This window comes from Triturus cristatus, chromosome 8 (genome assembly GCF_964204655.1).
Source record: "Triturus cristatus chromosome 8, aTriCri1.1, whole genome shotgun sequence".
NCBI lineage: Eukaryota > Metazoa > Chordata > Amphibia > Caudata > Salamandridae > Triturus > Triturus cristatus.
Window position 1 is genome coordinate 85,432,877 of NC_140591.1, and position 23,670 is coordinate 85,456,546.

Sequence of the window (23,670 nt, forward strand, 5' to 3'; positions counted from 1 at the left end):
ATTGGGGGAAGAAACTGCCAGCGTGTGGGATGTTTCAAGAAGTTCGTCAATGAATCTGGTAGATGGGCCAGGTGGTCGGTAAATGTACAGACCAGAGAGGGAGAATTGGGGGCAAATGGAGATCTTAAATCGGGCACATTCACAGCCCCATATGTCTTCCTTCGTGAAGGAGCAATTATATATCGTACGAAATATAACGGCTATGCCCCCGCCCCTAGAGTCTCTGTTGACCAGTTTTATGGAGAACCCGTTGGGCAACGTGAGGTTTAAAATGCTAGTCTGGTCGTCATGAAGCCAGGTTTCGCATATAAACAGGATGTCAGGATTTTCGTCCAGTATAAGGGTGTGGACCTCCGCATGGTGCTTAGCGAGAGACCTGACATTTAAATGAAGAACCCGAAGGGGAGAGAGTTGAGATGTAGTCACTAGGTCGTTAGCTAGGCTAGGTTTAGGCGTAGTAAATTTACAGGACTCACAGTAAAGTGCTGTTTGTCCGAGGCACCCTCCAAGCCTGGCGCATCTGGTGTTGGTATTTAGTGCGAAAAGATGGTGTCTGTCATAGCAGACTCTAGGCTGGGGATTTTGTGCAGGGGGTCTGGCGAGAGGCGATGTCTTGGCGATGACGGGCGCAGACGGGCTTGCCTTTGGCGCGCCTTCGGCGCGCAAACGGCGCTCCCGCTGCGCTCGTCCGCTGCGCTTCCTCCATATGCACATTTATGGTAGAGTAAGGGGGTGTGGCCTGAACGGGGGCGTGGTCAGCGCGCACGCCTGCTCTGATGGCGGCCGCTTTAGGGGAGTGAAGAAAGCGCGACAGCTTGTCAATCAGCTGTGCACTACAGGTGAGGGTTTCCAAGGAGATGTCGGCCGTGTTTAAAAACACAGTACGTGACACCACACTAGAGAAAATGCAATTTTTTTAAAATATCGTGAGCAAGAGGTTAAAAAGTACCGCCAGCCCCGGCTTCCGCCTCAGGACTGGGTAGGTTATTCAGCATCATCAGATGAAGAGCTTCAACCTCAGTTTAAAAAAAAAAATGTTGTTTTAAACATAACTGATGATTGTTCTTCTAAACCCATATGCAAAATGTCACTGGGAGGACTCCAAGTCCATTTAGCTGCCGACTCTGGGTCTCCTTACACAATTATAGCCAAACACGTATGGGAAGAGTTGTTTGTTTCGCACATTGGAACGAATTTGGAGCCCAGTGACATTGCCCCAGAAAACTACACTGGGGAAAAAATTGATATACTAGGTGTTGATATTTAGATTTAAGGGAAGACATGCTACAGGAAAATTATACATTTCCAAAGATGGACCTTCCGTCCTGGGGTGGAGGGATCAGAAAAACCTCAACATCATACTAGACCCAAACAGTAAAGAGCAAGTGTTGATAGCTTGTGAAAGTGAGAACACAAAAAAGTGGGTGTTGGAAGACTTTCCAAGGGTCTTTTCATCCCAGATGGGTGGACTTAAAGGTTTCACACATAAGATTATTTAAAAAAATGGAGCTGTACCCAAAATACACAAGGCTCGCAACATACCATTCATTGTTAGGGAAGAGGTGAAACAGGAATTGGAGAAATTACTAGAGAATGATGTTATTGAAAGAGTGGAGGCTGCCGAATGGGTTTCTCCATTGGTCGTTGCTCGCAAGGCCAATGGAAAAGCCCGTCTATGTGTGGATTTGAGATATTTGAACAATAACATTTTAGTTGACCAAGTTCCACTCCCCAGAATCGATGAAATGTTGTCCCTCAATTGGGGGTGCTAAAATATTTTCAACCCTAGATCTATCGGCTGCTTACCATCAAGTGGTTCTTGATCCAGTAAGTAGACATCTTACTACGTTTTGTACCCCTTTTGGCTGTTTCAGATTTAAACGGATGCCATTCAGGTTAGCATCGGCAGCTGCCGTTTTTCAAAGACTTATGTCCAACCTGCTAGGTCATATTCCAGATGTAGTTTTTTTTCAAAACAACATTTTAATCATGGGTAAAGACAAACTCCATCATGACTCTAAATTGAGAGAGGTGTTAAAAATCTTAGAGTCAAATGGATTAGTCGCTGAAGGTAGCAAATGTAAATTTGCGGAAACAAAAGTTACATATTTAGGGCATGAGATTTGTGATGCTGGCATTAAACCCAAAGAAAAACTTGTAGAGGCCATCATCAATTCTCCTGCACCTAAATCCAAGGATGATCTTAGATCATTCTTAGGATTAGCTGAATATTATTCAAAATTTGTCAACCATTTTTCACATAAAACTTTCGAAATGCGAGAATTAATGAAAAACAAAACACCATTCGTATGGAACACAGCCTGTCAGAAAGCCTTTTTAGAAATCAAAAGTGCAATCACAGGTGCACCCACTTTGCAAGGTTTTGATCCGTTTGCCGAAACATTCGTAACTACGGATGCCAGTGGCACGGGACTTGGGGGTGTGCTCTACCAAATGACAAAGCAAGGTGTAGAAGTGGTAATATCTTTTTCCTCACGGTCATTGTCTCCTTGTGAAGAGAAGTATTCGGTCATTGAGAGAGAGACCTTAGCGTGTGTGTGGGCAATGGAACACTTCAGGAAATTTATTTGGGGGAAAAAATTCACTCTTCGTTCGGATCACAAACCTTTAACTAAACTTCTCACCACGGAGGGTCTTTTCAGAGCGTCAGCTAGAATAGCTAGGCTTTCCATGAGACTCCAGGATTTTGTATATGAAGTACAGTATGTTCCGGGTGTTAAGAACATCATAGCAGATTTTTTAAGTAGAATGTCCTTACCACTCAAGGAAGTGGATCAAAGCAACTGGAATGATTACTGTGTCGCAGGAGTTTTTTCAGAGTCTTGTGGGCTACAAATTAACGAATGGCAAGATGAAGGGGATAAGGATCATTTACTCATGGAAGTTGCAAAGAAGATTTCTAATGGGTGGTTGAGTACAGACAAATCTAATCCACAACTTAGAGCGCTTTGGGAGGTAAGAGATGAGTTAAGTCTGGATGGAGAATTTGTCTGTCGAGGCGAAAGAATTATCCCTCCTGTGGGAATTAGACAAAAAGTCATTAGGGTAGGTCACGAAGGCCATCCAGGGATATCAAGAACTAAAAACAATATTAAAGCATTATACTGGTGGCCTAAAATTGATTTAGATATCGAGAGACAGGTCCGGAATTGTGTAAATTGTGATGGGGCTGACAAAAGTCAGAAAACACTCAACCCCCCGATGTCTTCTTTAGGGTGTCCGAAATTACCCTGGGAAAATTTAGCCTTGGACATTATGGGTCCTATAATGTGGCAGGACGGATTGTGCAAATATATATTGGTACTAGTTGATCTGTTCTCCAGATGGATTGAAGTCAAGGTGGTAGAATGCATTAGTACTAATGTTGTAATCAAATTTCTTGATGAATGCTTTATTAGAGAGGGAGTACCAGCGACAATTTTAACCGACAACGGCGTACAATTTAAGTCAGAAACAATGAAACGGTTTATGTGTGCCACTGGCATAGAACAAAAATTCACTGCATTGTACCATCCTAGAGGAAATTCAGTGGTAGAAAGGGTAAACAGAGTAATTAAAGGTGCTTTACAAATGGCCAATAAAGGAAGGAAAAATTGGGATCTAGAACTGGATAAACTAATATGGTCGTACAGAATCACTAAACATGACACATGTGGTGAAAGCCCATTTGGGCTTATGAGAGGAAGATTTCCCTATTGCAATATTAACCCAACATGGATGGGTAGGAGTAAAAAATATGTGTGGGAGTGTGATAAAGTCAGAGGATGCATTGTGAAGTCGCAAGAAAAGAACAAAATGTATTTTGACGCTAAACATGGTACAAAAAATGTATACTTGCATGTTTGACAATTGGTCAGGATAAAGGAAGGGAAGAATGTGGGAAAACTCCAACCTCGTTTTTCTGCACCCAGAAAAATCTCTAAAGTAATGCGGAATACGGTTATGCTAGATGATGGCACTGTTCATCATATGAACAGGGTTGCAATTGCACGACGTCAACACCATGATAATGATAATGACATTGAAGAAAGGGGGAGGGGTGGTGATTTTTGGTGGTTAAGCCCTGAAGTGAGTTCGAATTCAAGTACCATTCCTGAAGTCTTACATAACACATTCACACCGAGTGACACCACTTGCACCCCTAGTAACAGCATTAGTAAGGAGATGTTGAATGAACAAGGGGTAGCTTTCGAACACCAAGTTGGTGAAATGAACTATGATTCGGTCCAAGGCAATTCGCTTACCAACTCTGATTGTGCTCTTCAATCCGAACAAACCAGTGACTTGGATAGTATTCCGGTAATCACAAGGTTTGGCAGAAGAGTTATAAAACCCAAAGGTTTAAATGAATATGTGTGCAATAATTCAGATTGATATCAACCTATGTAATCAATTGTGCAATTTATGTTTTGTTTCAAGTTATGTTACGTGGATATTAATATTTCTTGCTCATAGCTTTATGTATTCATTTTGTTTATATTAAGAAAGAGGATGTGTAGTAATCTGCTCCTTTAAGTTGATAGAACTTTAGGGTGGAAGGCCATCATGACATCAGATGGAATAGGTATATAAGGTAGAATGTAGAATGTAGGCACGGAGAAGAAAGAAGAGCAGTTGTGACCAGCACCCTTGTAATTTATCTCCCTGTAACTACAATAAATCTTTATTATAGAACGCAAGCGTGTCCAGGATTTCACTACAGCAAACCACTCGGTTTCATTCAATGGCTGGATTTTTCTTGTAGTCTTGCAATCAGTTTTAGAATATACAATTTGGAAGTTGAGGCTTCTAAACATGTGAAGTGGTGCCTTTGAATGTTGCCCGTGAGCTTCCTCCGAGAACGGAATACGTAACACATCAAGCAAATTATAAACACAAAATGCAAACTATAAAAAGTCAGTATGGCTCCCCTGCTTGGGTCAAGCGAAGGGTTGGGGTTATTCAGAGTTGAAGTCTATGAAGCCACCAGCAGCAGTCGGGCACATTATATCATAAGACAGCAGGGCAAGTCTCCTTCAAGTAAAATCTCGCGAGAAACATGCCGTGTCCTTTTGTCCACTCAGAACAATGATGATCTGTTCACGGCCGCTTCGAGCACCGACAGGCCTGTCCATCACCGAATAAACTTTCATGGTGTGTAAATCACACACTGTCAGGCTCTTTCCCATGAACCCCCTTCACACCACAACAAATGGTAATTTCTTCTTGCTCCTCCTCAGTGATTGCTCTTGGCCTGGGACTGACAAACAGCACTGTAAAAGGGACAAGCTAATTTTATTTGTTAACAGTCCCTGGCCAACAGAAGCCTGTGCTGTGCACTGCTGCCTCCAGCAAAAGTACACACGCTTTTATCGTGCCCCTTTTCGTGCCAGTTCCACTAAGGTATGACTTATCCAACGCAGGGCACACACAGACGGATTCTAAAATAAATAGCAACAATTGTCTGCAGCTATTAGTTTTAACGATTTTTAAATAAGTCTAGAACCTTGCTTTAAAGTCGTTTGAAAATGCATAGAACTCCCTGTGTTAAATGCAAGTTAGTGGCAGTCATTTTTGGAACTGAACAAGAAGGACCCACGTGCCAGCAAATCGCCGGATAGAGGAACACCAACATTTTGCAAGTTTCCAAAGTAAATGTTGTAACTGACGTTTAAAAACAAGGAAGACTGGTTCATCAAATTAATTGTATCAAAAAGACCGGCCTTTAAATCAAGATTCTCGTGGCTCACTGTACCCAGAAGACATCACAGGATTTGCAACCAGTCGATTGGGCCCTCCCCAGAAAGATAATTAGAATTTAAGATCACCACAGCTAGATCCACATTAAAACAAGCGGCCGCGAAAGTGATCGCAATCGCGATCAAACATCAAAGCGGCCGCAAAAGTGAAAGTAATCGTGGTCAAGCACAGCGCACGCGCCCGCGCACATGCACTGTAGCTCGAGGCTGGCCTGGTAGCACTTTTTGGAGCCCTCTCAAAATGTCTCGCCAGACCAGCGCATGCGCTGGGTCAGGCGAGACCTAAAAAGGAGTTCCCTTAATTATGAAGTGGAAGAATACAACTCATCCAATCAGAATAATGGGAGCCAAAATTATCCTGGGTAGGAGGGAAAGCCATCGGATCAGGAGCAAGGAAGCGAAAGACAGCAAAGCCACCCATTCATGAGCAAAGGAAAACATTTAAAATCAACCAAAAACAATTGGTCTGGCCAAACATCAGCTACACCTCAGTGTAGTTGAGACAAAGAAATGGAAGGTGGACAGATAGACCCAGGGGTAAATGAGGAACTGAAATGCACATGGTCTCAGGCGGTGTGTAAGTAGATGGATTTTTTGGAAGGCGGGTTTAGGCTGGTCTATCCGTGTGGTACAATGTCTTGGTTGTGAGTCGGGTCTGAGCAAACCTACGTGATGCATGCAGGACCCACAGCATTTGATGCCATCTGGATGCAGAGAAAAAGGAATTCCTTTGTATTTGTACCCATATGGGTGCAAGGAACAGGGCACAGGTCTTGTAGCCAGTATTTTTTGTCCAGGATCTGTCTACTTCTAGACGCCTTGCCTAAATCCAAGCTTAGCTTAAAATACTCTAAAATATAGCACAATTCTTAAAGTCAGCGGAAGTGACGTCTCACACTATTTCACATCCATGAAGACATTAATCACAAGATTGGCCGCTTGCACTACTGATATTAAAGGATACGCAAGGTTATCCCCTTCCATGACATAACTGGCCAACCATAAGAAAATAACTTGTAGCTGCGCTGTGTTTTAATGACTGTCTAGTCCTGATCTGATTCCAGTGTCTGGTGCCCACTGAAGGAACTGGGGGCTGGGGTCCCCTACAAGGCCTGAGCTGGAGGGTCTCGCTCGACTCTTCCTACAATCATGCTGTCTGCAGTCTAATAAGGCCAGACATCAGCATACACATCCTTGGCTGCAGCAGAAGAAGGCCACCATCAAGGAGGTGATGCCAAAGCAACAAATCCTTCCACTAAGTCATGTTATGTTCCAGTGATTTGTTAAGCGCGGACAAATACCCAAAGGTGTCCAGGCGCTAACACTAAGAAGTTTAACAGCTGCCATCCCTGGAACCCAGAATTGCCATCCTGCCCAGCAGAGGGGCTATTAACCTCAGCCAGCTTAGTTTGGATGCATTGTTAGCGGTGCATTTCAATGAGGGGTGCCCACTCAAAGAGCCATGTAGGCACTCACAGAAACACACAGACACTCACACACCCACTCACATACCCATGCTGCCACTGACAGACCCACTCACAGACCTACACAGGCAATCACAGATTCCCTTGCAGACCTATGCAGGTACTCAAACACCCATTCAAGACACATACAGGTACTCACAGACTCACACAGACAGTCACACACCCACTCACAGACCTAAGCAGGCATTGACATACCCACTCATAGAGCCATTACGGCATACACAGACCCACATAGGCACTCACACACCCACTTACAGACCCACACAGGCACTCACAGACCCACTTACAGGCTCATGCAGGCACTCACACACCTACTCACCGACCACTATTATTCACTAGATTGCCATTGGAATACATGTACAGTATATGAGGTATGCCTTGCCATGTATTTAGTACGGTATGGAATAATTGTCGATTTACATGATTTTTGTTGGACTTGGCCCTTCTGGCAGGTTCACCCCTGAACTTTTTTTGATTTTTACTGGTGACTTGGTGTGGTGATTGTTTGGTTTCTGCGCACTTTCCCTGTGTCCCAGGGTAAAGTGCGTGCGTGCTCTGAGTGCATGTGGTGAGATAGGCCTGCCCTCCCATAGGAATGCATGGGGAATGTATGTGTCCCTAGTAGTTCCTGATGCGTGGGGTGTGCAGGCCCGAGTTTGGTATGTGCGGACTCGTGGGAGTGAATGCTGCGCGATGATGTGTGCGGCGTGCATGTACCTAGTGTGGAAGTGCCACTTCTAGAAGTGGGCACTTCGGTGTGCAGTGTGTCTGTCGCGTGATTGGCTGGTCGTGTCATGTGACGGGCTAGGGATTCCCCAGTGTCAGGATGAGTCACCCAGTGGTGAATGGGGAGATCAGCAGCTAGATGGGTGGGAGGAGTCCACCTGGGTCCTGAATAGGACAGGGTTTTCCAAACACAATGCTGGCCCCGCCCCCTGTGGTGCGACTGACGACCCTAGCCCTTCCAGTGAATAGAGTGAGGGGCTGAGCACATCAAGGGTGCTCCCCAACCAGCTGCGACTGGTTTTCCCCCTCACCCTGAACCCAGAACAAAGGGTTTGCCTGTATAAAAATGGGGCTGTGTCCCCACAGAAACTGTTCTCTGCCAGGATCTTACCTGAGGGGGGCTGCTGCTGCTGCTGGACCAGAGGACCGCCACTTGGATTACCTCCCTGCCTGGAGGCCCAGTGAGCTGGCTCTGGGTCCAGCCTTGCCCCCCTGCCTTTTGAAGGACTTTATTGCTGTACTTTGGGCTTATTCTCCCCAGAGCGTCTGGGAGCTTTTATTGGCCTTTAGCGCTGAGAGCGCTTCTACTTTTTATCCTTAGCGCTAGGAGCGCTTTAATTCTACAAACCGGTGCCCACCCGGCGTTTGCCCCGTCTATACAGATCCTGAAATCCCCTGGCAGGTGCCCACCCTGCCAGGGACCTTGCTGTGCTCGTTGGCGGGTGCCCACCCCGCTTATTTGTTTATTTTACGGCGGGTGCCCACCCCGCCGTACATCCACTGTAACGAGGGAGCCTACCCCTCTTGTGACGGGAAAAATCACCGCTGCAGCCCGGTCCGGGCTCAAACAGGAAGTCAGGCAGCGCTGACTAGGACGTGGGCGGAGCCTGACATAAAAGCAGGAAGCGGACGGGAGCCTACCCCGTGCTCCTGCACAGAGGAAGAAGATCGGGAAAGCAGGACGGCGGCAGCGGCTCCTCGCGCAGGGCTCCCGCGTGTGGAGGGAACCCTGCAGGTCACCAAGACGAGGAGGAAGCGCCGCCGGAGTCCCGGTGAGTGGGGCTCTGTGTTGAGGTGGTGGGGGGAGTGTCGGGGCACAGCTTCGGTGCCCGCCCCGTACCGCGTTCAGAGCGCTGCGGGGGCAGTGCTCATTTCTCTTTTTCGCTGCCCCGCCTGACAGTGGGCAGCGGTGTGGGGGACCGAGGAGGTTCCTAAGGGCGCGTGTGCGCTCCAACGAGGGCCGCATTTGTTTGCTCACGAGCCCCGTGAGGCTCCCACGACTTGGGCAGCAATTGTCTTTAGAGCGCGAGGCGCTCCAATTTGGGATTGCTTAATCCAAGAGTCCAGAGGGACTCCAACTACGGGGGCATTCTGTTGCAAGTAAGAGCGGCCCCGAAAGGCAGCAGGCCGCTCCAACGTCGCCCCCAACTTTGTTCTAGAGCCCGTGAGGCTCCAACGTCGGGGGCAATATTTTAATAGAGCCCTGACAGGCTCTAGGAGGCATTTCCTGGTTCACGAGCCCACGAGGCTCCACGGGGGCAGAAGTTGTGTAGAGCACAAAGGCTCCGACGACGGGGGCATTTCTTTGATGATCTTGAGTCCCTGAGCAGGACTCCAACAACGCCGTGGTTGTTTGATTGAGGCCCACAAGGCAGCCCCATTGTCATAGCTCAGAGAGGGCTCCAAAGGCACAGTAGTGCCCTCACTCCTTGTCCTACAGCTGCCCAGCACTTAGTGGGCAGCTGCAACGTTTAGGTTGTGGCCTCGGTGTGTTGGCTGGCGCAGCTTGCGCAGCCTTGCCCTAACATTTGGACGCAGGGCGTCCTTGCCCCTTTAAGGCCAGTTGGCCTAGGGACTGCCACAGTGTGGCTAATGTGAGTTTTGGCGCTATTGTTCCTTTCCTGCACCTGAAATGTTTTTATGCATCATGTGTTTATTTCCTTACACCCCTAAATGTATTTTATGCATCCTGTGTTTATGTGCTTAGACCCCTACAGGTAGAGTGATACTTAGGTGGTTGTTTTTCCCCTAGTACAGGTGGTACTAGTGAGGTCCTAGTTCCCTGCGTGGTATTCCTAAAGGTGGTTAGGGTTGCGTAGGTGGTACTTCCTGGTTACCAGTAGTTACTGGTTGTGTGCTATATGTGCTATTTTTAGTGCTACAGTGATTGTATGTGCTATGTTCTAAAATATTATTCCTACGTTCTAAGTGCTATTTCTAAAGAGTACTAATTCCTGACAGTGGTCCATGTGGCCCTGTCCCCTGTATATATAATCCCTTGTAAATTCTGCCCGTGCCTGTTGGCACATTGTAAAGTGTGTGTTTTTATCTAATGGGTTGTGTATAATACAAAGGTTATTTTTATATAATACCTTGTGTGGAGTTTCCTTTGTGGTGGGCCTTGGGTGTTGTTGCTGGGTGCGCGCGCAAACGCTTTACACATCGCCTCGGGGATAAGCCTGTCTGCTCGTGCCAAGCTACCAAGGGGGTGAGCAGGGGTTATCTTTGGCGTGTAACTTCCTTGCCCTGACTAGAGTGGTGGTTTCTGCCTGACTTTGGCGCAAGCCTTAGCCAACCAGAAATCCCATTTCTAACAATTTTACTCTATTTTCTTATTAAATTATTTTGATTTAGACTTCCTCCACGTGAATTGGGAGTTATAGCTGTCCACAGTGGCCCACTGGGGCTATCGTGGTCATTATGTATATTAGATACTTATTTGATATATTGTGAAATATTTACCGGCAGTGCTTATTGGGGCAATTGTGGTTTTCATGTACATTTGAAATGTTTTTCATATACGGTGAAACAGCCCACTTGAGCTTTACTGGGCAGCATGTTGCAGTCCACTAGTTTCAACTTAAGTGTGTTGCTTCCCAGATTTATATTACTAAATGTGTTTTATTTATCACTTTTCTTTATGTTCAGTGTATATTCTTTCTCCAGTATTTCTATGTATGCTTTATCTTTGGAAAGTATATTGTATTCAATGCCTTTCTACATCTATGTATTTATTGCTTGCGTAATTGCTTGCATTTTGCTGACAAAAAATGAATCGTATTTTTCCTTACGAAAATGAATTAATTTCCTGAATGTGAAGATATCTCTTTCCAATTATGGTGTGTAACCCTTCTATGCCTATGATTGGTGTTTATTTATTTATGAAAGGTGGTAGGGTCCCTGACCTTGACAATACTTCAAACCATGTTGCACAATAAATGACTGTGTATGTTTACATTCTCAAGTGCCGTGCCTGTTTGTTTTTGGATTGCCAGAACCCTTTTGTGTATGTATGTTTGTGTGTCAAGCCACCATAAGTTCCATAACTGTACAGAGGATTGATCTCCCTTATAGGTTATGGACCTCTGAGGTGAGTTTCAATATCCTATTAATGTACGCCAGGGGTTACTTTACCCCATACAATACATGGTCACACCATCACTTTTACAACAAACCTCTTAAAGCCTTGCTGAGCTGTTCCTTCATATGAGAGAGCAAGCATGTTTGCAAACATGAAGAATAAAAGTAAAACCTCTTGTCCAAAATTAAACGCATCAACAACCTGTTAGATATTGTTGCAAAGATATCAGAAACAGTTCAATACAAGTCAGTTTAAAAAAAAAAAGCAGTAGTAGCTCGGAATGTGTAGAAACTTTGTAGCTTTTCTCTTTCTAAGGAGTGCAAAAAATAAACGTTCTCTCTTCTTGTCATTGTAAAGTAAAAAATAGAGCAAAAGAAAGAAAAGCAACGTTTCATTTTCATTGCTGTAAACGGCTGCCTCAATTATGTTCTGTGACCTGACCTGCCTTTGATCTTGACTGCTGGCTCTGGCAGCAGGCATTGTGACATCAGAACTCGACTGAACCTTATAATAGTCGCGTCTGACAGCTTATCTTTATAATTGGCGGCTTCTTGCGTCAAAAGTCGCTGATTATAAAGAAATTTGTGACTGACGTTTATACTGGGATTTAAAGCTCCAAGAATCAATCAATCTATCTATCTCTCTCTCTCTCTCTCGCTCTCTCTCTCTATATATATATATATATAGATTCCCTGAAAAAAACAAAGGTTACAGGGACGTTATAATTAGGGTCAGATTTCACTGTGAAATTCAGCAGAGCTAACTATAACTCGCACCCCGGCAATGCACTGCTTATGACCTCACATTTTACATCACTCATGACATAGTCAGCGACTGGTTTTGTACGAGCAAAATCTGGCCCTAACTATAACGTCCCTGTAACCTTTGTTTTTTATTAGTGAATTTCTAAGGTTTTTTAATGCTAATTCCTAATTATAATGTCCCTGTAACCTTTGTTTTTTCAGTGAATTTCTAAGATTTCTTAATTAGGAGTCACATTTGCAGGGTGGTGGAGAAAGGGGGTCTGGGCCTCCGACCACCTCTCAGGAATACTGTTGTGTGGGACTTACAGAAGGTACCAGGAGGGCTCAACACCAGTAAAGGTGACTTCATGCCCCAACCAGTAGTGCACCACGAGCCACGTTTGCAGAGTGGTTTTGAACATTTTGTGAGGATTTGTCAAACTACACCAAAGTAATTGGCAAATAAAAAAATGCTCTTCCTACGGAAACTACATCATAACTATGACGACCTACTGGCGACCGCCAGTAGGTAATATAGATATATACACATATATATGTGCTCCACTTAAGAACACAGTTAAAAATGAGTTATAATTTGGTTTAAAAAGGTAATACCACTGAAATTCACCAGTTATGGTTATGAAAGCACAGAATATTCGCCCTTTCTAAGACCGTAGTTAATAATATAAGGTCATATGTTAGTGTCAACGGAAACGGAAGGAAGTGTGAACTGAGAAAATATGTAGTGGACACATCGAACAGCCTCAGCTAAGATGGTAAGGGTAGTGATATTTGGATAGCTCACATGAGCGTGACAAATGCCGATGCTTAGGGGCAAAGACGGCTGCAATGCATGAAAGTTCTTTAGCCCATGTGGTCTTTGGCATGGTGGTGAGTGTGCAGATGTGCAGGCTAGACATGTCCGGTTGCTTTTTTAAGATCATGTTTTTCTGTTATGCTTACATTTTCATCATGTATGTCTTTCTTTGCTGACCAGGTAACCGGTGGGGTCTGGACCTTCAGCCGTGCCTCCTGTGATGTTTTTGTGACAATGGATGTCATGATGTGCACAGCCAGCATTTTAAACCTCTGCGCCATCAGCATCGACAGGTACGTACTACACATTACTGCCTCCATCTGAGCCTTGAACAGTGTAGTTACCCCACCTCATTCTGTTTCTTTTCCTCATCAAGCAGAGGTTCAACACTGTCTGATCACCTCTTAATTTTCAGATATCCTATTGCAGGTCTTCCTGTCCCGTCTCGTTATGGAACAGCATATGTAATCTAGTGGTTAAAGTTCTGTATTTCAATCTACGTGCAGTGAGATAAAGGCATGGATCACTGCTGTGAGCTTGTCTCTCGAAAATGACTTGTCTTTCTGAAACTTTGTTGCTCAGTGGTGAACTGGGATTGCTAGTAAGAAACAAATTCTCCTAGATCCACAATTATCCTCAAGTCTTTATCAGAATTCAGAAGATGATAAATATATCTTGGATCTGTAAGTGGGTCATTCTGGGTGCAAAAGTAGCATATAATTACAGCCTTCATCAACTCCTTGTGACCATCCACTTACCCTCCTTCTGCTACTCCCTTGTGGCTCCAATACCCGTGCTCCTGGGTGGACTTGTGACCAAAATACTGATAGGTATGAGGTCACAGTATTACTCGTAACTTCTTTTCCTGATCGCTGTCTGGGAGCTGCCACCATTTCCCCTGTCATAATCTCCCACGCTCTCCACCTCCTTGCATGTCATTCTCGACTTCTCTTATCCAGTTGCAAATCTTTGAGTTGATTGTTTCTGCATTGGAAGCAGTTCTTGCGCTAGGAGGGAGCTCTTTAGTAGCCACCTCATGGGAGCCTTTTTCAGTTATTCATCAATCATTGTTCTGTCCTATAAAGAACTTTTTCATGGTAGAGGCTAGATTTCTTCCTAAGCGGGCGAAGGAGGCAAATTGGTATACCAAGGATTTGAGGGCCTCCAGACGCTCTTTTATAACCACAATCAAAGGAGGGAATTCCTAATTAAGGAAGCTAGAGACTCCTACAAGGCTGTCATTTTAAAGGCCAAGCACAAGCATGATTTGTTGTTTTGGGAGACAAAAAGGAGTGATTGTCACTGGTTTTGGCACACATTAGCCAACAAGGGCCCTGGAACTTCATCCCCTTTAACATGTAATATTTTAGCTACTGCCTGGGTTGACCATTTTTCTGGCTGATATGCGCACACCGAGACTGAAGGGATTCCTGGGAGTGGGTCCATGATGGGCCTTGACAGGGGTATGGCTCGCCTGGGTGAACAGGTAGACACAGGTTTATCATCTCATGTCTCACTTGGGGGACATACTTCCAGCCTGATTGATTGTGCTGCAGCCCCAGTCACAGTGAGTGAAGTTATAAATGCTATTGATTCAATCCCTCCAAGGAAAGCCCCTGTCCTGAATAAAGTTCCAGGTGATCTTTTTAAAGCAGAGAAGGAAATCTGGGGTCCCTATTTTTTGTGTTTTTTAATGGTATCATGAATAGGCTACCTAAGCCACGGTCATCGGCTGGAGCAGAGATCATTCCGATTTATAACAAGCATTTGCAATGCAATAGGTCTCGCATTTACGAGAGTTTCAGCAAGTGGCATTGTAAATGACAATGCCTTCTATTTATGTGTTTTAAAACATAAATAAAAGGCATTGTCATTTACAATGCCAATAATCTTAAACTCTCGCAAATGCGAGACCCATTGTACTGTAAATGCTTGTTCTGTTTGGTTATTGATCCGAGTTTTAATCAGTAATTGAAATGAAAATATCTAAGTGAAAGCGTTTTTTTTTAAAATGGGTGAGGAGAAGCAATGGGACAGAGCAATGTGAAGCGGGCAGTAGAGACGTCGCAGGGGTGTGGAGAAGCAATGGGCAAGAGAGGAGAATGCGGGTGAGAAGGAGAAACATTGGGTGAAAAATTAACCTCAAGCAGGCAGGGAGAAGTGCACAGGTGTGAACGCATGGGTGGGAAGTACACAAGGAGAAGTGCTACATCGAGAGGGTGGGGAAAAGCACATGATGACAGAGTCAACACGGAGCACCTCGGAATAGAAGTACACGAGGGGTACAGTTGGAAAAAGCATGCGCCCTCATGGAGTGCTTAACCAAAAAGAACAAGAGGCATGTTAACATCATGTCAGATATTTATTAAAATGTTGTTATTGTTTTTTTTCACAAAAGGAGTTCATAACGTAGAATACTGAAAACACACATCAGTACCTATAAATATTAGATTTAAACACATGTAGAATTTGTGCTTAACACAGGTTGCAGCCGTGAGACCCTCTTAGACATTCAGCGGGAGTGATGCACTGATAATGTACTGAGTCACGGTGGTGCTTGGGTGTGATGCTCAGCAGAGTTTGCAGCACTGAGACTCTCTTGGAGGTGTAATGGGCCGTAGGTGCAGTGAGAGACTTTTTGAAATCCCTGCTCACGATACTGGAACGGTATTGCACTGGTGTTTCTAGACCAGCGGTGCCCCCTGTGTGCTCTGTGCTTCAAGGTGCACAGCACAGGCTCGTCTGACGTGCCATCGAGCACATGCAATGAGATGGGGGCCTCTCTGTGCAGATGTGACCCTTTCTGCCCAGGTTTAGCACCATTCAGCAGCACTGCGTGTGCCACCGCCATGCACTGGTGACTTCTCGTGCAAGAAGTCCCTGTTACCATCGTAGGGTTGGCTTTATTGTGAGCCCTGGCATCTGTCTGTCTGCAGCACGTGACCCGGGCACTCACCTGTGCCCTGCAGCTGCTGGCACCAGAGGTGTCTGTGTACTTACTGGGCGCGGGGCACGTACCTGGCGCTGGCACTGTGAGCTGTGCCCCATGAACATCTGTTTCTACGTCAGGCATCCCATAATTTCACACTGGCTGCTGAGAGATGAAATGCTGCTTCCTGGTTCAGAGACAGGGATGTGTGCGGGCACACGCATGAACGCACACACACACACACAAATGCACGCACCCATGCACACATGCATGCACACACTAACGGACCCACGAGCACACAAAGGCACACAAACACCCAGAAGACGAAGGACCACTCACTAGCAGACACGTGCACACACGCAATTAGGGCACACAAAACATATTTATACATAGGTGCACACAAAACACACCTGGAAACATGCACACACACACCCAGACAGAAAAATGCAGAGAAATACACACACCCGAGCGCGTATACAGAGGGAGAGGCAGGCAAGTGTGCACACCACTGCTGCACACACACACGCACACCTTCACAGCACAGCTCCAGTGCACGAAGGTGCTTTTACATGCACTCGAGAGATTTATTTTATGTTTTCTACAGAGTGAAGTTCCACCGCTGACAACAGAGGATTCCTCCGAAAGTGAAATGGTTAAAGCAACACTTGCCAGTTAAATGAACTTTCCAGATAGTTCCAGTGGTATGCAACACTCTTACCGATTGTGGTCGTGGAGGAACTCGTCTACACATGAACTTCAGATACATCATGGCGTGTTCATGAAAGCGGCCTGTTTGGGAATCTTCTGAAAGATTCACCGTGCGTGGCGCTAGCTGTTTCTCTCCTTCCCCGAGCCACACATTCGACACCAACAGGAGGGTGGTAACCAGTGCTGGAAAGTAGGGGAAACTCGCCGGAAACTGGTTCTAGTACCAATATCTGGGCCGGATCCCCATGGACGTATTCTAATGCTGAATTTGCCCTGCTGTGGCTATGTTTATGTGCAATGGGGGCTCAGGACCACTCGGTTGGCGCAGCAATCTGAGGGCGGCGCGGAAAAAGATGCTGCAGCCTGTAATTTATCCATCAAGCGGGGTGAAGTCAGACTCCCCGGGTCGCGGAGCGTCGCCGTGATCCAAAGGGTAGCATCGCCGCATGAGTCACGCCGTCCGACCGCCTCTCTGCGGGGTCTTACACGGCTCACTGCCCCCAGTCCAAGTGAAGAGGTCATAGGAGCGCCGATGAGAAGTAATGCATTGAGGCCGTGGCATCAGCAACTACCACCGTCCATCCGTATGGTACTACACAACCTTCCGTCATCATGATGTCAGCCTTACACAGCCCTGGGTCAGCGTGATGTCTATGCACTGAGGTTGTGTCATCAACAAACTACCGCCATTCACCCGTGCTGCCCTTCTCAACACCCTGTCACCATGATGCCAATGAGCTGACGCTGTGATATCATCAAACCACCGTGGTCCCTTTGTGTGCGGCAGGGCTCTGCACCGTGACATCAAAACCATTTCCGTCGCTCCTTTCAGTTTGACATATCCTGCTGTGACGTGAAATAATCTCTCACTTGGAGCGGGTAACACCTGCCTTCATGTCGTCAGAAATCCACCATGAGCCAAAACGCCATCCACCGATCGTGGACACAAGTGCTACACCGTTTCTACCGTAGTACTCTCACAAAGCCTTCATACCATACCAATGACCTCATCATCATAATAGGTTACAGAAAACTGCGTTGCATTTCATTTGAAATAGGTTAAAACAAAACACCCCGTCACATTCCGATACAGCAGAAATTTGATATTGTGTACATTGTTTCATAGCACTGACATACGCCATACGACTGCGTCATATTGAAACAGAAATACATCACATCACAATGTAAAACGGCAATTCCGAACACTGCGCCACATGACTGCTGAAATTCAACATCAAGATCGCTACATCAAAGAAAATTGCGTCACACTACAACAGAAATATGGCATCACAGATCACTGTCTTACATTGCAACAGGAATACATCACAGAACTCAGCAACATTTTATATAATAGCAGAAATACAATTCCCAATAACATGTCACTACAGAAATAGGACATCACAGAACATTGTGCCACAATACAGCAGGCATGCATCACACTGTATCATATCACCACGGAAAAACAATTCAGAACTGTGGGTCATATTACAGTGTAAATACGACATCAAAGCACAGTGAGTTACTATCTCAAAGGAAAAACGACACCAGGCGGAAGTCAGCAGGACTGCTTCATGCACTGCGAAGGCACGAGCCAAAGCAAACAAGGAAGTGTGGAGAAATAGATACAAGATGAAGAAAGGAGAGAAGTGAGTTAGACAGAACAAGAAATGAGTGAGGAAGAGTAACGGGCAGAGACAGAAGGTGAAAGAATACAAATATATAGAAAGCAGAATGAGGAGCGAAAGGGAAACGAAGAGAGAACAAGAAGGGCTGGGCGAGAAGGGAGGGGGGAATGCCAGCAACAGAGGAGCCCGCGAAAGTGAAAGTGATCGTGATTACGATCGCTACGGAGGAAAGACACATGGCGCTGCGCGCGTATCATATCACCACGGAAAAACAATTCAGAACTGTGGGTCATATTACAGTGTAAATACGACATCAAAGCACAGTGAGTTACTATCTCAAAGGAAAAACGACACCAGGCGGAAGTCAGCAGGACTGCTTCATGCACTGCGAAGGCACGAGCCAAAGCAAACAAGGAAGTGTGGAGAAATAGATACAAGATGAAGAAAGGAGAGAAGTGAGTTAGACAGAACAAGAAATGAGTGAGGAAGAGTAACGGGCAGAGACAGAAGGTGAAAGAATACAAATATATAGAAAGCAGAATGAGGAGCGAAAGGGAAACGAAGAGAGAACAAGAAGGGCTGGGCGAGAAGGGAGGGGGGAATGCCAGCAACAGAGGAGCCCGCGAAAGTGAAAGTGATCGTGATTACGATCGCTACGGAGGAAAGACACATGGCGCTGCGCGCGTGCACGTTCACGTGCACTGTAGCTTTAGGCCACGGCAGCACTTTGAAAAGCCCAGATATAAAATGTCTCTTCGAGCCTTTGGCTCGCGAGACCTAAAAAGGGTCATAGGCCACTTCCATCCAATTACCGACTGATAAGTCTCATTGATAGCTCGCAGAAGCTCTTTAGTCGAATTCTACTGAGTCAGCTGCAGGATTGGATGTTACAGACATGCTCGCACCATTACAAGCGGGGTTCAGGGCTGTAATAAGTACTATTAATCAGGTCCTTCAACTGCAGTTAACATATTGGAAATATGTTATGATCGTTGTGGTTGTTTATATGTAATTTTTGTTGATCTTCGGTCAGCATTTGACCTTGTCCTATCCCAGTCTCTTTGGGTGTGAGACAAGAATGTGTTTTAGCCCCATCCCTTTTTTTACTTTTTAATAACGATTTTTAATAATGATCTAATGACTCATTTGGAACAGTGTAAGCATGATGGAATGCCCCTTGCCAATAGAAAGATCCCGGAACTCCTGTTTGCCGACGATACCTTGCTGATCTCTAAGTCTCCCATGCGCATACAAAACCTGCTGGATCCGTTCGGTGTCTTCTGCAGGCAGAGAGGGCTGGAGATCAATATTAGTAAAACCAATTATGGGACATATCATCAAGGAGGCGATATAAAATTATCGCTGCTTTTGCGTCCGTTTTCGGACGAAAAGCGGTGATAATTTTATCGCCTTACCAGCAAAGTCACGCTATCGCGTGAATCCTTGCATTAGCACCTGTTTACTGAACGCCCAGCTTTGCATCTCTAATGAGATGCAAAGTGGGCGACCTGTCCTGACATAACTGGAGAAATGTCGCTAAGCAAAATTTCTCCAATTATCAATGGGCACGCTAACCTACAGAGTGACAAGCAAAGTAGCGATAACTTCTGTTATCGCTACTTTCCTTACGCCTGCTTCAAGACTGACTTAGCCATGATATCCTATGTAAGGTGGATATCATGGCTAAGTATGCCTTGCCATATCATCAAGCTATCGCCAAACTTTGTGAGATTATCGCTGGATTTCTATCGCTTTGGAGATAAGCATTGCTGATAGCACGCTATCTCCGTGATAGAATCCAGCGATAGCCGGCAATAATTATCCCAGCGCTAAGTGCGCTTACCGATAATTATCGCCGGTTGTTGCTGATATGCCCCCTTGTTTCTTTTACATATGTGGAGGTAGAGACTGAAGTGGGCTATCGTTCCATCTATAGATCAGGTCGTGCAATCTATTTTTTAAATATCTGCCAAATACGGCTAATGTAATATTATTTATTATGCCTTCTCAGTGGGATCATTTGGTTTTAGTCTAGTGATTTTTTTAATATTTATTGCCCTAGTAAGAATGATAATTGTTTATTTGTAGTTTTATCCTGTTATATTATTTTGAAGGTTTTAACTGTGTTTTATGACATGTGCTTTTATGGCTACAAACCTAAATAAAGTCAAAGTAAAGCAAGTCGTTCCTTCATTTTAGAACTGGCTAGAGTTAGCTTTGGCCCATTGCCTGAGTTTATGTAATTACCAAAAAGAATCAAAAAGCAGTTTTGAGAGAAGGGCTTTGGTTGGCCTCTTGGTTTGATCTTGTTACATTATGTGCGTTTGATTGGGCAGCAGTTGTGTGCATAGCTCCATTGTTCATTACTGACAGCAACACTGTTCACACAGACTCCCTGTTGAATACATTAGGAAAGGGACTTTGAAGATTGTTTACACTGTGATGTGTCTTATAACTGCAATAGGAAGGGAAGGGGGTTTACACTGTGAACTCTGTGACAAACAACATAGGAAGTGCAGTGGCGTAGAAAGGAGGGGGCGGGGCGGGAGCGGCACAAGTTTTGGGTGCGGCAGCCTCCCCTGCTCATATCTGCCGTTGCCGGGCGGGCGCCTCAGGAATCGCCTGCACTTCCACTCTTACATATGGCCGCCGCGGAGCGGCCACGCAGGGACCGCCACAGGTGGCAAAATGTCTAGCTACGCCACTGAGGAAGTGGCTTTACATTGTTTAATACTAAGATCTCCATTTCAGGAGGAGTTAAAGACGCCTGGTTTTCATTATAGACATTAGTGAGCTCATGGTTAGTATTTAGCTGTGTTTGAACTAAAGTATTATGGTGTGCTTTGCAAAGATCTGAGACTCTAGCTGACAGACCTTCCCTGAGCAAGCCCAGGCCTGCTATGCCTCGCTCTCCAAAGTGTAAATTACTAAATGGGAGTGTAGTTGTTACTAGGTCTGGGTTCAATTATAAGTTGGTTCCAGGCATGAAAGTTAAAAGGCTCCAATTGTTGCAATAGGGTGCCTCATTGGCCTGGAACCTTCTCCAATTATCCATTTCCCACATTCCCTTATAAACTACAATGGTGATGCATTGTTATTGCACACTGTCACAGAAGAAAAAACCCAGCTCTGCTGCTGTCCATGTCCTGCAGCAACCCCTACTGTGGCATAACAAGCTCAAACAGCCTCCGTGCCGGTCACTGCTGCACAAAACGCAATTGTTCGTCATACCGTGTGTGCCAGCAGGGTTGGTTCAAGACAGCATGGTGTGTTGTAGATTCACAGGGCCTGATTCACACTGTTAAAGTTAGTCTTTTGGTCTAAGTTTAGACAAAAATCTAACTTTACTACAGTAGTATCTTTATGACTGTGGAGTTTCCGCACTTGGGGTGGAGTTTATGCACTCTGGGTGGAATCTCAACATTCGGAACAGATCTCAACCCCGAGTGGGGAGATACTGCCCCGAGTGTGAAGATTCCACTCCGAGTGGAAATTCCGCCTGAGTGTACAAACTCCGCAGTCGTAAAGATACTACTCTTAACTTACCTTTGTGAATACCAAAATGTAGTAAAGTTAGATTGTTTGCCTAAAGTTAGACCAAAAGTCTAACTTCACCTTTGTCCTTTGCCTTAAGATGGCTGTCACATTTTCTGAACTTAATTACGCAGTGTATCATGGAGTGAGTTGGTGGTGGTGTATATTCCAATAAGCAAACAAACAGCCAAGCTGCTGGGGTGTGCTCCCTGACTCTCCCCCATAAATGGTTGCATTATGTAATCATTTTGACGGGCATCTCAGTGGCTGGGGGCTAGGCTGCACTGTGCAGATGTATCCAGTGGGGAGTAGGGTGTCTTAATGCATGCGAGAGTACACGCTCTCAGGCGCAGTGCACCTGACCCTCCTTATGCCAAACCAGGTGCTCCCATCAAGCTCACTGTACCACACATGCACCCTGCCCAGGAAGGGATGTTTGCTGCTGAATGCCAAGTCCCTGTTATGACTGAGCCAGATTTAGGCGCAAAGATACTTTGTGGGCACAATCAATGATTCCTGGTGGTATTTCTGCACCTACAGCCAAGATCTGCGAGGGTTTTATCCTTGCAATGGAGAATAACATACAGACTCAGGATAACCAGGCCCAATGTCACATATGGAGTCCACCTTCCAAGGACAAAGCGACTTCCACATGAAGAGCATCAGTGGTCTTGAGAGGTGGTTCCTAGCGAGGGGTGTTCCATGTGGCCCCCATGCCATTGGAGGGATTCCAACACAGGCTACAGTCCAAGCTTCACTCGCTAAGCTCCAGGCCTCTTGTAATCAGACAAAGTGGTATCCAAGCCTGGGATACCGCTTCACCTTACAATTCATCAGGCCCCGTGTGTGCACGCTGGATTCAGGACAGGAGTGGCTCTAAGGTTCTTGCATTGGGGATGACATCAGCCAGAGGGAGTCGCTGCTATAAGCTGAAGGCAGAGTCCACAGTTGAGGGTGACTGCCTGCACTCACAAACACTTCTGGGAAGAGGGGCAGAAAGTCTGTCCCTGATACAAATGATGCTTGGTGATGCCACTAAACCCAATCGGTTGTACAAATGTGGTGGTCAGAGACCTGTGCGGGGAGCAGCCTGCCAGTATCCACTGGGCAAGTGTTCTCTAAAGAAGATACATGGACAGCATGGGTTGTTAGTGTACCCGATCTTTAGGCAGTCTCATTAGTGATTGCAGACCGTCAGGGCCCACAAACTGAGAAAGAGGACTCTGAATAGAAACAAATGCTGCAGCCTTGTTAGAACAGTAAGACCTGTCCATAATTAAATATGTACACAACATGTCTTCACCCCTTTGGCTTCAAAGAAAGCAAGTGGGGATTTGTGAAAGAGATTATAGTGGGGAAAAAACATCCTAACATTGTTTTACTTTCAGTGACTGTATCTTTCCTCATCTTTCCCCAGCACCCATACCCCCTCTGTATAGACTGCCCCTATCCCTACTTACACACTGCAGCCACAATGTCACTTATTCCTTTCTGTGCCCTCCTTCCCTCTCCTCTACTCATCGGTCCGCACTAACATACACTGCTGCTCCTGTCACTCACTGCACACCTCAGTAATGTTGTTTCTGTTGTCATGGTTTGTTTCCTTTGTGTGCCCCTACTCCTCACCTCTGCTCGCCTGTCTCCTGTGCCCTGCACCCTCCGCATAGTTTGTGCCTGGCTGTTAGTGCACACTACAGCCATCATGTTGAGTTGTAGACGGAAGTTGTTTTTCAGAGAGTGCACCCTCCTCCCCCTGCCTTGCCTCTACCACCTCAGTGCATCCTTCACTGCTGATTTATCTTCTGCGCATCACTTCCTTAAGTCTATCTCTGCGTGTGCCTCAATGCCAACCTCTGGGTCAAGATCCAGGCTGGGGACCTCCGCACTTGTGGGCTCCAGTACTAGTTGGGATTTCTTGTTCAATCTAGATGCAACAGCATGATGCTGGTTATCCTTGCTCCTGTCTGTGCTGGCTCTCTGTTTT

General features: G+C 45.7%; 1 protein-coding gene across 1 annotated transcript in view; it reads left to right on the forward strand.

Annotated features, from left to right (window-relative positions):
- Positions 1-23,670, forward strand: part of DRD3 (dopamine receptor D3) — a 1,045,748-nt gene that overhangs the window by 450,773 nt on the left and 571,305 nt on the right. Inside the window, exon 3 of the mRNA XM_085621058.1 lies at positions 13,071-13,183. Coding sequence (XP_085477184.1) covers positions 13,071-13,183 — 113 coding nt within the window. The remainder of the gene's footprint in view (positions 1-13,070; positions 13,184-23,670) is intronic.